Here is a 15,984-nt window from a genome sequence, read left to right as displayed (position 1 = left end):
TACTGCACAGTGTAGCTGGAGAGCTGTGATGGGGAGGAGGGCTGCAGGTGGGGTGAGCACAAGGCCTCGGGTAGACACGCAGGATTGGGAGGTCATGTCCGCTGAGGGCGAGGCTGTGATATGGGGGACAATCAATGCCATGAAGGGATGAGGCTTGTATTGGGCCTGATGGTGTAGGACCAGGAGTTGGACTTGATGATCCTTGTGGGTTCCTTCCAGCTCAGGGTATTATTCTATGATGGGGTTAATTTAAATATTTTGGAGGCACAGAACATAGATATAAGCATAGATAGACGTGTGGATGCTGAGCAAAGCCTTGTAATTTCTTGTGTCTTGGCAGTGGTAATTCTTACAGTGGCCTTGTCACTTTAAATTGGGCACCACTTGCTAAAATAACAGAGAGAAAGGTATAATGGCATTTGCCTTCAAAGGATGGTGCCCACAAGTCATTGTGTAAGATCTCTGATGCAGGTGGCCTGCTAGTTGTTAACTCAGCAATATCAGGGGGCTGTTTTGAGCTTAATATAACTGTTTTTAATATTATCCCCTTCCTTCTGCATTTACTTACACTGACCCTCCCTTAGTAGAATTTTAATAGACATGTGAGCCATAAGGCAAACTTCCCTGGAGCCAGGCCCAGGCATGTCCTTAATTACATCACTGGACTGACTCCCCTTGGCAACCTCCACTGCCAGGCAGAAAAGTGTCACCTTCCTCAGTTCTGGCAGCAGCAACGATAGAGCTGTTTTCTCTAAGCTGTCAAACTTACACAAATGCAGAGGCAGACAAAACCTAATCTAAGGTTACACCAAAACACGAGCTTCTTCACATGAAAGGCTGTATTATCCTGGAAGTGATAGAGACCCAAATTGGGTCTTAGGGTTTGAGGTTTCTGTTTCTGCCTATGCCACAGATTTCATTGGTGAGTAGTGATCTGCCATTCCATTTCCTGGTGTTTTATTTTCTTCATCTGTGAAAGGCAGATAACAGTGCTGGCTTCCTCTGGCAAGTACTCTAAAATTGCTGAGAAAACTGTTGCAGCAGATACAGCATAAGGCTAAGAAAAGAGGGCATGATGAAGCAGCTGAACCAGCTCCTCACCAGTGTGGTGTTCAAACCTAGTGATGGAACTGGACAACAGAGCCAAGAGAATGATTCCTGTTCCTCTGAGAATATAATTGTTTTCTTTCTAGTCTTGAAGAGTTGTATATAAGATTACAAGCTTGTTATCAACCAAACAGGGCTCTGCAAGTCAAGATCAAGTTTAGATAAGTGGGAAAAGATTAAAGGAAATATTTTATACGTCAGACTTCTTCCTTGTCTCACTAGTAGAATTAAGAAAAGAGCTGTCTGAATCTGGATGCATGTTCTGATGGGAATAGGTAGTGTGGTTAAACAGTCATAGTTGAATTATGACAGTCACATGAATGATAAATCCACTTATTGTGTGATATTGCAATGTGTGACAAAGCTGTTTTTCCTTATTATTATTCTCAAACAGGAAACGATGGTTTGTTGAAAGTTTGTAACTAATCCCTGACAATCTTGAACCTTTCAAACAGCAACAGGATTAGTGAAGTTAAACTTGGCCCTTACATGCTTTTTTCTACAGTGGAAAACTATGTAGGCTAGCAAATTTTTTTTTTTTTTTTTTTTTTTACCTCTAGGAATGTCCTACAGTAGAATATTTTCCAGACTGGTAGGGTGAGTTTATAAACATGCTTGAAAACCAGTCTAAATTCCTAAGAGCTTATAAAAAAAAGGACATAATGTCCCTGACTGAATTAAATTAAACACATTATTTGTATTGTGTTTACATGATTCATTATACTGTATTCATTTCTAATGGAAAAAAGCCTGAAAATACTTCCATTCCATACAGTTAATGGGAGTGACTGAGTTTCATAATGTTCTAAATAATTAAATCTATAATTTTAAGAAACTTTCTGAAATAACAATATACAAAGAATATGTTCAGCCAAATCCAGTAATGTGTCATCAGCATATTTTGATCTAGACTGGTAACAGTTTAGATTTTTAGTAAAAAGCATACTCTAGCTGGCCATACTTTATTGCTGGTTGCAAATTATATTTTAAACCTGGCCCAAGAACAGTGATTTTTATTACTCTTCGCAGCACTGAGCACCTATTAATGTAGTACGTGTTTTATTTGTTATGTTTTTCCATATGTGTTTACATGAGCAGGAAGACACTGTACTCATGAGTACAACTGTACTCATGAGTAATTTCCCATAGGAATCCTGGAAAGATGGTAAGAAGGTGGTTCAATGTTCAAGCAGACAACCATGCAGCATCCCAAAGGAAAGAGGAATATGATTTAATATGATTTAATCACCCCAAAGGAAATACATCTACATATTTGCATTTGATATATGGTTTTATTGCTTTGTTGTTATGCAAACTGAATACATTTTGTAGGTCAGCTGATAACTTTCCCCCAGTGAATACAAAATAATTTTAATAGTTTTTCCTGGGGATATTTTAGTATTTAGATTTTGCCTAAATATTTTGCAATTTATATCAGTATATGTACATGAACATAACATTGACACAAGATCATTGAATGCTGGCTAAGCATAATCTTGAAGCCACAAGATTTACTCCCTGGAATTTTCTTTACTTGAGACAAAAAGGTTGTGTAGTTGTTTAATAGTAGCCATCCTCAGGGAACCCAGGTGGCTTTATTTTAGGATCATTCCTATTTTTTACCTGCAACCCCATCTGCAAGAATGTACCATGCAGTAGGAACATGGGACATCCTAAGGATAGGAGGAACTCCTACTGTGTGCTTTGAAAACACCAGGGACATCAGAAAAATGAGTTAGGCAATGGATTTTCTCAATGTCTTGTGATCTGTCCCACTGATATTTACCAGTTGAGGGAAGGAGGGGAGAGGGGCAGAGAAGTCAGAAGTAGATGTGGTAGTTGTTAGCATGGTTTAATGGTAAACATGAACGTGTTAGGTTAATGCTTGGACTCAATCCTAGAGGTTTTTCCAACTAAAATGATTCTACGATTCTTAGGATTGCTTGTTCTAGGTGTTGATCTGTCTCACTCTGCAAAGGCATTGAGGTGAAAGATAACTTTGTTTCATAAATAAAGTTAGTATCTTAGTATATATTTCATTTAAATTCCAGTGCAAACAGAAAATCTTCACCAAGTGAACCTCAGTTTGTAGGATGTGTCTCTCGCAAATTACTACAGGATCTGAAAGTTCTGGAATCCATAATTTCAACACACCCTCTTTGGTGGATTATCTGTCTAGCCTGAATAAGTTCTTTCAAAACTGTCCATCAATTTTAAAAAATGGCTAAAAGCAGGATGCAAGTTGCTCCATTACAATGAAAACAATTGGGTATTTCCAACCTTTCTAAACTGAAAAGTCAAAACTCAACTTCTTTTATGTAGATTAAAACAGTTTCTAGAATCTTGGCCTTAAAAAGAGCTGAATGGTGAAAAATGTGGAATGGATTGTGAGGTGATCCTAGAGTCTTTTTGGGTATATTCCCAGGTAGTTTATGGATTCTTTGAAGGCTTCGTCTCAATTTCTGCTGGCTCTGTTGCATGGATCCTCCTTTTAGAATCTCTTCTTTTCAAGCCTACTAAAACATGCTTCTGACATTTTTGGATTTAACAGCTCTCCAGCCTTTTAAAAAAATTTACTGTTGTGAGAGCCATCTCATCTCCACTGAATATTTTTTCAGTGAAATATTGTATACAATTCCCTTCAATGCTGCTGATTATGCTGGCAGATGGTTTTGGTTGTCACTAGGCCTATTTAAAATGACGGAAATAATTTTATTTACCTAAGACAGGAACAAGCTTTGATTTGTTTAGTGTTTCAAAGATTGCTTCATTTGTCGTTTGGCAACATGATCCTCTCCCCTTTGCAGTCTTCAGCTGACACTTCATGACTCTCAGCAGCAAGTGGAGCAATCTCCGGTGGAATTTGATGGAATATAGAAAGCTTAGCCTGAGCTTTAGCTCTATTCAGATTCTTTCCGAGAAGGTGCTGGTGTCTTACTAACCCAAGAAAGGCATCAGAGGACATCATAGCCTACATCCCACTCTGCCCTGATACTCCAAGAACCCTGACTTCTTTGATGCAGGCGGTGATAAAGTGTCCTGGTTTGAAGGACAGGTGTCTGCCAATAAAGGCAGAAGCTCCTCTTTGAAATAGAGAATTTAATTCTTCTCCCTCCCAAGTATTATAATTGTCTGAATCAGAAACTCTAAGGCAGAGATAAGGGGGTAGGAGTAACAGCTCTTTACTAACGTATCTAATCATACAAACAGAAACAACAGCAGTTATTAAAATTAACAACAAAACAGAACAGATAACTCAGTTCCAGTCCTTTCTTTAGCTGCAGGCACACTCTCTCTGCGCTCGGTCCCTGTGGTGAAGACGGAGCAGGGCTCGCACAGCTGCGGAGAGCAGGCGGGAGCGGGAGGGGGCGGCAGCGGCCGTGCTGTTTCTCAGGTGGGAGCAGGGTGGAGAGGGCAACTCCTCGCTCACTGTTTGAATCCTAGTCGTGAGCTGTGTCCTCAGAGGTAGGAGGCTGGAGCGGGGCAGATGCAGAGCAGTCCAATTGCAGAGTGCCTGGCTACCGTGTTCTGACCGCGTGGCTGCAGATGGCAGTTCCTCCTCCGAGTAGCACCGCCCCCCCCCCACCCCCACCCCTCCGACCCAGGAAGCCAGCCCGCACCTACCCCTTTGTCCAGAGTCCTCAAAAGATCTTGGGCTAGCTGGCAGGCTCCGTTAGCATGATAATGGGAAAAATTCTTTTAACTGGGACAGTAAAAGAACAAAAACCCAACCCCCAACATTATCCACCCCGAATTTTTCCCATGCCAACATGCTACATCATATTAAAACCTTTAAATCATATCCATACATGCAGTTACAGGCACAGTATCATAGATAGTTCACCCTACAACAAGGTCCCCTTGGGGTATACATTGGGTCTTTCCATCCTTTTGCATCACCCACTAAGTGCAACCTGGTCCTTAAGCAAAAACCACCCCATGAACAGGATTGTCTTTGCTGGAAGCAGAGTTCATCCAGGTAGTTTTCCCAAACATGCCTCTCAGGTGTACCACTGGAACCTTATCTCCATTCTGGTGCTCCCAAGGGCTCAGATTGGGCAGGGCCTGCTCGGTTAGTGGAACCTTGGGTATTCACTAACCATGTGGCCTTTGGTAGATTGATCTCCCAGTTCTTGAAAGTCCCCCCCCCAACAGCCTTTAAGGTGGTTTTAAGCAGGCCATTGCACTGAAAAAGAACAAAAACCCAACCCCCAACATAAAGATATCTTCCTGTCCATTAAGGTGGTTGCTGGACCCAGGAACAGCACGCAATAGGAGACAAAAATCCTTTCTGCTTGTCTGCTTATCCTGCTGGTATCCGAATGCTGGATATACAGACATTTCTGACAAGATTATCAAGTCACACAAATCTGATGACTGTATTTTGTATAAGTTGTATATTTGGACTCAGTTGATGAGATGGCACATTTTTCAGTCTATAGAAGATATACAGAAAGCAGACTTCATTTTCAGCTGAAGAAAAAATCATGAAGTACACGGTAAGAGCTGATAAAAACTATCACTTCTAACTTTTGATGAAAAAATGCCTCTCTGTTCTGCTCTGTGCCTGTAATACAATCTTTAAACTGAACTAACTAATTTCTACTATGTCAACATATTTTCCTTTTTTATGTTTTTCCTTTTAGGCCAAAATTGGGTCTGGAAAGCTCATGGGCCCTAAAGGTGTTTCGGTGGATCGTAATGGACACATCATTGTAGTGGACAATAAAGCATGCTGTGTCTTCATTTTCCAGCCAAACGGGAAAATAGTCACCAGGTTCGGAAGTAGAGGAAATGGTGATAAGCAGTTTGCAGGTACACTTGATGGTAATATGTAAATCCCCTTTTCTTGCTTCTTCTGCTCACATTTGCATGATGTTTGAGCATGTTGATAATGCTGTATTCTACTCCTTTATCCTCTGGGGAGAGGTCCTGCTAGACATACAGCTCCAATTTGCTTTATTGGTCAAGCAGACTGCAACAACTGTTGTGCAAATGTAACTGTAACCAGATTGTTTCATCTACCTCTCTAAGCCTGGAAGCATTTCAGATCAGTGACCGACTGAAGAAAGACTGATCTTAACTAGCATTTTATAAGTGATTTGTAATTGCCACACTAAGCTGTTCACCACAACCAACTCAGATGCTGTGCATTGTGTTTCCAATCATCAAAAACGCAAAACCCAATGCCCTACGTGGTATCTCTTAGAAAATGAGTGTAATGGGGTAGTGTTAAGATTGTAATGGGGAAGGCAGAATTATAGAACAGCCAATATAAGTTTGGGGAAATTGCCATTTATACTCAACTGTCTGCTTGAACGTGCTGTCTTTCAAGTAGAAAATAAAGTTAAGTTTAAAAAAAAGAACAGCCTCACTGATATATTTTAAGTAAATAGCTGTTCTTTCAAAACTTGAACAAAGATGTCAAATTAGGTATGCCAGTCATTTCCAGGTGTTTAGTCATTTTTAGTATGTAGTCTCATTGGTCTGATGTTTTGACTGGTTCACAGTGAAAGAGAGGAATAGCATCAGTATGTTTTTATCCTGAGATCTCTTGCAGTGTCTTATGGCATAATATATATAATTTATGAGAGCTTGGACTCTAACAAAGCTAAAATTTCTGGGTATCTCAATTTCTTTTCATTTGAAAATTTGCAAAAACACCTCCTGAAAATAAGTAGGCAAATACTTCCTAACAGTGCATTTGAGAAATCTATCACCTCTTCTTGCTGATAGGCTACAGTAAACAGGTAAATTGTCAGTACTTGAATCCTTTCAATGTAAAATTTTTCACTTTTTTATAGTTTACCCTGATATACTGTGAAAACTGAAACTTAGTTCTGTTCTGTTTAATAACTCAAAATAGCACCAAGTGTTTTAATTTGGATATTTGCCTGTTTTCAAGCTACCATTTGTTTTTTACTCAAATTTGCACACATATGTCAATACAATGTAAAGCAAAAAATGCCCTTTTTTCCCTAACAGTGGGAAAGTAACTGTTCTAAGTAACTTTTTTATTTATCCTAAAACTTGTTAGTTCAAATACTTGTAAGATGTGAGCACATAGAGCATAAAATATTTCAATTAAGAATTTACAGGAACATTTTTGAAAACAATTTTCAGTGTATACACCCCTTTATGCTTAAGCACTATATGTTTTGTCTTGTTAATAAGCCTATAAATCTCTGCATAGTTATATGCATACAAGAGGGGGACATTGACAATGCTTAATAGTAACAATAGCTGGTTGAAACTGGTTGACAAAGAAATTATTTGTTTTTACAAAAAGCATGCTGAGCTTTTTAAAAAAAAATGAAGTAAAATTACTCTTAACTTGAAATTAGTATTCCCACTTGGACTACTATTGCTGAGAAGCCAAATAATATGCTGGAACGTGGATTTTTTAAAAAATTTAAACATACTTTTCATTTTAATGTTATTACTATTTTTTCTTCTTCTTTTTCTGCATTTCAGGTCCTCATTTTGCAGCTGTAAACAGCAACAATGAAATTATCATTACAGATTTTCATAACCATTCTGTCAAGGTACTGGCAGCTTGCAATGTTGACATTTTAATTTTATTATGATACTTTCTTGGGGGAAATTATGTATTGTTAAAAGCAAAAAGATCACACTCCATATGTATGAGCTCTGCTATAAGGACAGCACTTTCAGAAAACTTTGCATGCAGTGCATTGCTTACTGAAGATATAGTTCATTGCCTTTGGTGTCACTATCATGGTTTCTAATTCAATAGCTTACACATAAGTTGTACCTGAAATAAATAATTTCAACTTCACTTATTTTTAGTAGCCCTCTGCCAAACCTCTTATTGACCCTATGTTCTGTCTTCTTTTAAAAGTAGTCTGGCTTTTCAATTTCCCAATAAAAGCTTTCCACTTTTCTAGTTGTAAAATGGTAACAAAGTAAAGATACATGACAGTCTTTAAATTCTGTACCTGTAAGCTTTAAGATTACTGGATCCATTTTAAAACCTGATTCACTTAAAACCCATGTAATTATTTGTTTTCATTCAGTGCCTCCTGCACTGGACAGAACTGGTCACTAGTCCTTACTCCCATGGGAAGTCCTGACTCACAGAGTGTTAAAGTCATGGTATGATAGGAAGTTTATTTGTTTGTCCCAGTAATAAACCAAACCAGGGAAACATACTGAGATGGGTCAGCAAATGTCTATGAAGGAGATACAGGCCATTGCAGTAATGCCTCACCTATGTGTTTGTTATCAGGCATTTCCTTTCCTACACTTCCTGCACATGTTCTTGTGCCCTCCCTCTGTAGGAGGCAGCAGCAGGAGGACAGAGGCAGAATGCTGTTCTATCTGGGCTCTCAGGACATGTGTCTGTCCCACACACCAACAAAATTAAATCCCTGGCATTTCACCTAATGCCTATTTTGTCTGAACACAAATATGAATCCTCAGTCCAGTTCTTCACTGTTTTTGATTGAAAAAAAAATTAAATATATTCATATAAAATAGGAAGTTGCCAGTTAAGCAGACACCTTTGTGTTTTCAACAGTGCTGAATCACCTAGGTTTAGAATAGCAACTTTGCTTGCCTGTCCTTTTGGAATTGGTGAGGAGGTAGCACTCGTGGTTTGGATTATGACACAGAAACCAAGACTGCTGCAGGAGCCCTAAAGCAGCAGGAGGCCTATGACTCCATAAATTACCTCTCCACAAACAAGGTTTGCCTGGTAACAAGAATGCCTTAACAGGCTTAACAGCAAGGGGCAAACTGAAATTAAAAAAAAAAAAGTGAAGAAATGTAAGAAGTGTGGCATCCTAGAGGATTTATGATTATTACATTTCTAATGAGAGCAGAGTGTCCCATCTGTCTCTGGTATGACTCAATGGGATAAAAATGTTACTTTTTACAATTTGGTACTAACTGGAAAAGATTATTATTTCTGTAGTGTTCTCTAAATTGGTGCATATAACTGTTGACATTCTGAAGAGTTTATAATCTGAGAGAGTACATCTTCTTTTAAATAATAAATTAGTTTATAAATAACTAAATAAATTATTTTGACTCTTATGAGTCCATAAGCCACTTCCTACTACCAGTATCATGAATTAAACAAGCTCACTCAGCAACATTTTTCTCCCACCCCCATTAACCTTCAAGGATGTTCCTTCCCTCAGGCATCTTTTATGGAAAATCTTGTGCCAGGTAGGCTTCTCTCTCATTTGGTTACTTCAGCCCAGAGAGAGCAATATATCTTTGTCTGTTTTTTGTAATTTGTTGGTTTTTTATTATTATTATTTTCTTTAATTATCTGAGGCACTAACTTGACACTTCATTAATTTCCTTCCCCAAATATTTTTTCTCTGCGCACTGTGGGTGTTCAAGAACACAATAATTTCCTGACATCTTCCACCTTATCAGCATTTCAGTGTACATTTGGCACTTGTCAGGTCTTTGCATTTTCTTGTGCAAGCCACAGTCAGTCTCTAAGAACACTGTTGGACCTTGTGCTGTAACTGGGCCTGGGTCCAAGATAGACCCAAAAATTTTAGTGTGGTACTATGTAAATAACACGTTTTATATCCTGTTTGGTCCCATTGGTACATCCAGATCACTGACAGAATAGTCATTGATCAGCTCCATCTTTCTGCTGTTTAAATCTGTTACCATCACAGAGAATTCAGATAATTCAGTTGCTGACCTGTCTACAGAGAGCAGCATTGATTTGCAATGTGTTTTGGATTATGGAAGCAGAGAAGAAATCATTTGATCCATTGTGTTTTATTTCCACAGAAATAAAAACCCCAGTGCTGTATCTGCATTCAGCTCTTTTCAGTTCAAGATGCACAAGCTGCCAAAGGGTTCTGGGGCCCTTTGCCTCCACATCTGAGATGAATCAGATCTTAAATATGAAGGGAAATGCTGTATGGTATAATGGAGTGAAGGGAGAGATGGGCACCTTTTCTCCCATCTTGTGTGTTTGTGTGGGTGTGTGTATTGGGGTTGTGTGTTCCTGGGAGCTCTTAAATTTCTCCTTTAATTAGTAGGTGAACTGGTAGTACTAGATTGCTAATACTTGATACCATGCCATATTTAAGTTGCTGTTTTAACCCATACAGGTATTTAACCAGGAGGGAGAATTCATGCTGAAGTTTGGATCAAATGGAGAAGGAAATGGGCAATTTAATGCACCAACTGGAGTAGCAGTAGATTCTAATGGAAATATTATCGTAGCAGACTGGGGAAACAGCCGAATACAGGTAGAAATTTCTGTATTTCAAAGGTGCTTGATGAAAAAAAACTAATGGGTTGGTAACTCTCACCTTCAGTCTGCCCAAGAAACACCATCAGCATTAGAAGTGATGTGGTTTCTCACACCATCCTTTATATGCCTCATTGCCCACTTTCAGACCTGGTGGTGTCAGATTTTCAATGTGGCTGCTGGTAGCTCTGATGGGCCACTGTGACCAAGGATTTTGGTGCTAAATAGTTCCCAAAAGTTACTTGATGACTTATGAGACTTGCATGCATTCCTGAGATGATAGTCATTTATAATCACCATAACAGAAGATCAGAGACGTAGTGGAAAATATGAAAAAGCAAATGACCTGAGGTGAATGCAGCAGATTTTTATCATCTTTTTTAAATGTTGAGAAATTATTCTGCTTTCAAGTTATGAGAGTTGCACTCCTTTTATCTTTTAAGTGCCAATCACAATGTCTTCTTGTTTGCTGAAGAATACCTAATAAATAAGTGTATGTATTATTTCCACTGAATATAAAACTGAAGGAGCTGCTTCTGAGTTGTTCTCAGGAAACACTGTCAACAGGGTAAACAAATTCCTGGTTTTCTCTGTGTGAAAACCTAAGAATCAGGCTAGCCACAATAGTAATATTTGTTAGGAAAACAAGGTGTCGGTTGAGTTCCCAACTCAAATTAAATTTGATTTATTGTTGTTGACTATTTTTAACAAGGAACAGCCGAGGTTCTTATTTTATATTATTATTATTATTTCATTGTGTGTTAATTCTTGCCAAAGATCCTGTCAGCTATAATTAGTTATTTTTCATAAGAACATACCTTTGCATATAAACCTGACTATTATGAGATAACAGATTTTGCCCTTGTTTATTCTATTGTATGTCAACTGTTTCAGAAAAGAGAAGTGTAACAGTACAACTGAGAGCAAACTTGTGTCTGCTACTTTTTTTCATAACATTTTTTCTGTGCTTTCTCACCCTTCAAGGTTTTTGATGGAAGTGGATCATTTTTATCCTACATTAACACCTCTGCTGACCCACTTTATGGTCCTCAAGGTCTGGCTCTTACTTCAGACGGCCATGTTGTAGTTGCAGACTCTGGAAATCACTGCTTCAAGGTCTATCGATACTTACAGTAGCAATGAGCTCTGGAGTTGGATGATTACCCACCCTTAAGGAAAGACTCATCCTAGAGATTCAGTGCAGGATATCTCCTACTTTGTGTTCATCTCTAATAACAAAGGAGTCTCTTATGGACCTCTTGTGATAATTTCCAAATTTACCTTGTTTACATAGGACTTGCACCTCTTATGTTTCTCACTGAACTTCTTGTTGTAAGTGTTAATAAAAAAAATAATATGTAACTGAATTCATAAAGACAATATGAAATTAAACACAAACTGCAACCTATGAAACTGGAATTAACTAATAAGGCAGAAATGAGAAAAAGTTTGGGAAAAGTCCCCAAAGCTTTTTGGTGACTGTGAAGGATAGCTCCTGCTCAGAGCTTTCAAATTTAAAGAAGTATCATTCTTACACATTATTTAACCCGAGATGATACTGGGAATCTTCTAGATATCATTATCATGATAAATATTACACTTCTAACATTCTTCAGTCTTATTGTGTATAACACGTAGGTTCTTTTAGTATAATGTTAAGTCTCATAAAATCCGTCTAGCTCTAACCATCAGACCTAACACAGCTCAGTGTTTAGCACTATGAGAATCAATGCAAATTCCCTACTCATGTGGAATTAATGAAGGATTGTTTTGTGCAGCTGATTTTAACTCTTGTGAAAATGTGCAGGAAGGACTTTGCAGAGACCTGACATTTCTAAAGCTCTGGAAAAACTTAATTGTAGAGATACATTAGCGGGAGCCAAATTTCTTAATTTCTGTGTAACCACAGACCTTTTTGACACCAAACTAGCTCATTAGGATCAGGGTAATTACAATGTCAAGTCAATTAATCTCATGTGTGCCACTCTTTCATACGTGTTCATTGCCATGTTTCCTTACGGCAACTCATTGTATTAACCTCTAAAACAAAATGCAGCTTCACACAGGACAGAAAGCCAGAGAAGTACCCCTGTGAAGGACCTACACTATACAACCAAAGGAACTGTGGTAAACAGAGGTTGTATAGGAAAACCAAGGGTTACCAAAGCTATTTGTTTTTATGTGAGAAAAAATATATTACAAATAAAAATGAATTTGAACCAATTCCTGAAGTCCTTCATCAAAGGGAATTTTCTTAGAGGACAAAACAAGGACTGTGAGATTTGTTCCAATTTGTTTGTATGTATGTATGTATGACCAATTAAGATAAAAATAAAAAAAGTAAATGTGAGTTATTTCAGCAAACTGGAACGTATGTATGATATTTGACAATGGCAGTATTCTGAAAAAGGACCTTTCTTCCTCTGCCAGATCTCTCTACTGTGTTCTTTGTTCAAGTATTAATTTAACTGGAAATGCTTACAGGCATGGTTCTGTTTTTAATGTTTGGTTTGTTGGGGGTTTTTTTAAGAATGAACTTGTAGCATTGGCTTTTTATTCTTATTTCTATATCCAGTTGTCAAAGGTTAAATTGCTACTGTAGCCTGATTATAGATAGAGTAGTGCTCCCTTTTAAATGTTGTTTGAGGAGCTGTGAGCTTGCTGCCAATGCCTACAATAACCTGGGAAAAGCTGTCTTTTCTCATTTTTAGGGACTTGAAATAAAAGGGCATTGGGTCGGAAACACGGGAGTATTTTAAGCATGTTGCAAAATGGAAAGAAATCTTTGATAAAATTTCTTGTTATGAGTATTTGTCTTTTTTCTAAAATGTTAAGGTGGTTGTTTCGATGAACTTTAGAAAAACTAATGTTTTTTTGTAAAGTTGCATTTCACTTATGAAAATGCAGATCCCAAGGTTCTAAAGTGGGGGTTTGTTTGGTTTTTAATTACTTTTTCCTAAAGTTATTTCTTCTTTCCTTTGTTTATTTTTTGCAAAAAGAACCAATTTACAATTTCTTGTGCAAATATAAGTTTCCTTATTTCATTGGAATAAATATTTTGTGCATGAAGCTTAAGGACTGTATAATGAAGCTAAGAAACTGGTGGTAAGATTTATGAATATTAAAACTCAAGATTGTTATTACTAAGAGAACAAAATACCCTCTGCTTGAACAGAGTTTGTCCTAAAATTCTGAAGATGTATCTCAGTCGTTACAAATAAACTGTCCTATCAAAATTTAACAAAGCTGTAGATCAAATTTTCACTCTAAGTGTCATTACAACACTTTCTGACATTGGAAGATGCTTAAATGGCACATCAATGAAGAAAAGGCCTTTGAACTGCATTTAGTAATAAAGAGAAGGGGTTGCACAGATTGAGATAAACATTTTAAAAAATGTGCTGTGGCTGTCAGTTATAATATTTAGTTCCAAATATGGATTTTTAGAATACAATTTTACTAAGCTTGCATGCTTACCCCTCAGAAAACATTGCCAAATCCTCTGTTGTCTGGAACTTTGAGAAGCATGAAAATCAGATCCTAACCCATGTATCAAAAAAGATACTTAAGACTGTGCTATTTCATGCATACACTTTTCTTCTAAAGCTTTTCAGTCCTTTGGTCCAACATTGTTTACCAGGATTTTAGATAATCCTTGTGAACCCTGTGCATCCTGATGAAATAGTGAATGTTGCACATAACCCCCCTCACAACATAGCTCAAAGCAATTAGGAGGTTTTGTGGATTTTTTTCTTAAAATTGACTAGTCTTTTAGATTTTCAGACATTATCAGCAGAGCAACATTTAAAAAATACCACTAAGTTGAAGCTACTTCTGATAGCAAATGCTGTCAACTTCAATTTCCAATTTAGTGACATAGGGCATTCTCTTCCAAGGTCTGACCTTATCTGCCTGGCACTGGGAAATTGAGAAATACATTGCTTTTACAGTGTACTTCTGAAGACAACTTCACAAAAATCTTTGGCTTACAAACCTTACAGAGAGCAACCAAAGCAGAAATTCTGCACTTAAAAGCTGGCAGACTTTTCTTCTCATCCAATTAAGAGAAGGTCAGAGTTGCAGTATGTGATTTGCTGAATTGTTAGGATTTACTAAAGGCTTTATAGGCACGCTGCTGCCAGATTTTAGGTATAACTAAATGTCCCCTTGACTTCCCTGGAATGCTAATTGACTAGCAGCACAGCATGAATGGTGTAAGTATGTGCTTCATTTAACTAATCTTCAAGTCAAAAGTAATCTCAAAGGGTTATTAGGTGTTGTGTTATATTGAGCATTTTAGGACAAATTAGCCAACTGTATTTTCATTGTTTTGTGAATAGAATAAAAAGATCTGGTCAGATAAATCCAATATAAACAATAGGAGAGTTTTACGTAGGTTAAACCAGCACAAATGTATTGAAAAATAAAAGGAAAATGGTTTAGGGCAAGCATTTGCCTCCTGAAGATGAAGAGTATTACTTACTAGTAAATGCTCATCTGTTCTGTAAAAGCTAGAGGGCTTTTGATTTTATGTCAATATTTTATAATAAGGATCTAGTATTGCCATAACGAGAACTCTAAGTGCCCAATATGTTGTATTTGTTATAAAGAAATGACTTTCAGTTGTGGGAGACAGCTCGTTATGAAATTATGATATAAAGTCAAACTTTTCTTCAAGAATTCAAGTAGTGATTAGGTGACCTGTTTGTGAAAAGTGTACAAAAGGTACTTGTGCTACAAATTGGGAAGGTTCCTAACAGGTAATTTTATTTCTGATGAATGTACAGCACTTCAGTTGATTGTGAGCAACGCAGCCTTAACCCTGACACTTTTCCTTTGGCTTTATGACATGGAACCATGTTCCCTAAGTTGCACAGTGTATGGCAGCAACACTGATAGAAATCTTTACCAGTTAATATGCTGCAGCTTTCCAGTTTTAGCAGTTTTTCCAGTTTTTTTTTTCATGTTTTTTTAAAAAGTTTTTGTACATTCCATCTTTGTAAGTCAATATATGTTTTGTGTATATATAAGCCTTGCGCTCTCTTGACACTCATAATGAAATATTCCTCTCACTTGTTTTTTTGTTGTCAATGATGATGTTTTCATTTGGTTTTTTTTAATCCCTATGAGCCTAAATACTTTTTCTCCTTAAGGTCAAGGATGAAACATGCACAGCAAAGTATTTGTGTGTGTTTGTGTGTGTGTGTGTGTGTGTGTGTGTGTGCACGCAAGTGTGTGTGTGTGTGTGTGTGTGTAGTTTTAGCTTCCTGTGTGCCATGGTATTTATAATGCTTTAGCTGAAAAAAACCATTACTCTGTCTTGGAAATGTAGGAAAACTGGAGTCAAATGTGTACCTTTATAACACACAGAAATTTCAAATAATAAAAATAAAGCTTGTTTCCTCTGTTATTTTAATGGTTGAGGATTTATTTTTCATATGCCTCATACTCACTGTCCCTAAAAGTAACTCCATAATGCAGGAAGACAGATAATTTTTTTCAATTTTCTTCCTTGACACCACAGGTGACAAGCCAAGGAAACGGTGATTTTTCTCAGGGGTGTTAAACTTCTATGTGAACCCAGAGGAAAAAGGGATTTGAGTTGTTCTTGGGAAGAAGGTGCAGAT

The 15,984-nt window shown here is 37.5% G+C and overlaps 1 protein-coding gene across 15 annotated transcripts in view; it reads left to right on the top strand.

Moving 5' to 3' along the window:
• The window catches only part of TRIM2 (tripartite motif containing 2), a 139,528-nt gene extending 123,761 nt beyond the window's left edge, over positions 1-15,767 (top strand). For 14 of the 15 annotated variants that reach the window (XM_079305416.1, XM_079305418.1, XM_079305412.1 and 11 more), the window contains 4 exons: positions 5,754-5,934; positions 7,582-7,652; positions 10,215-10,355; positions 11,342-15,767. In XM_079305416.1, the coding sequence (XP_079161542.1) occupies positions 5,754-5,934; positions 7,582-7,652; positions 10,215-10,355; positions 11,342-11,494 (546 nt within the window). In that variant the 3' untranslated portion in view covers positions 11,495-15,767. The remainder of the gene's footprint in view (positions 1-5,753; positions 5,935-7,581; positions 7,653-10,214; positions 10,356-11,341) is intronic. The other variant, XM_079305406.1, reaches the window with a different exon arrangement.
• The last annotated feature ends 217 nt before the right edge of the window (positions 15,768-15,984 follow it).

This window comes from Erithacus rubecula, assembly GCF_903797595.1.
Source record: "Erithacus rubecula genome assembly, chromosome: 5".
Taxonomy (NCBI): Eukaryota; Metazoa; Chordata; class Aves; order Passeriformes; family Muscicapidae; genus Erithacus; species Erithacus rubecula.
Note: the sequence above shows the minus strand (reverse complement) of the source record. Positions and strands in the feature narration are given on the sequence as shown.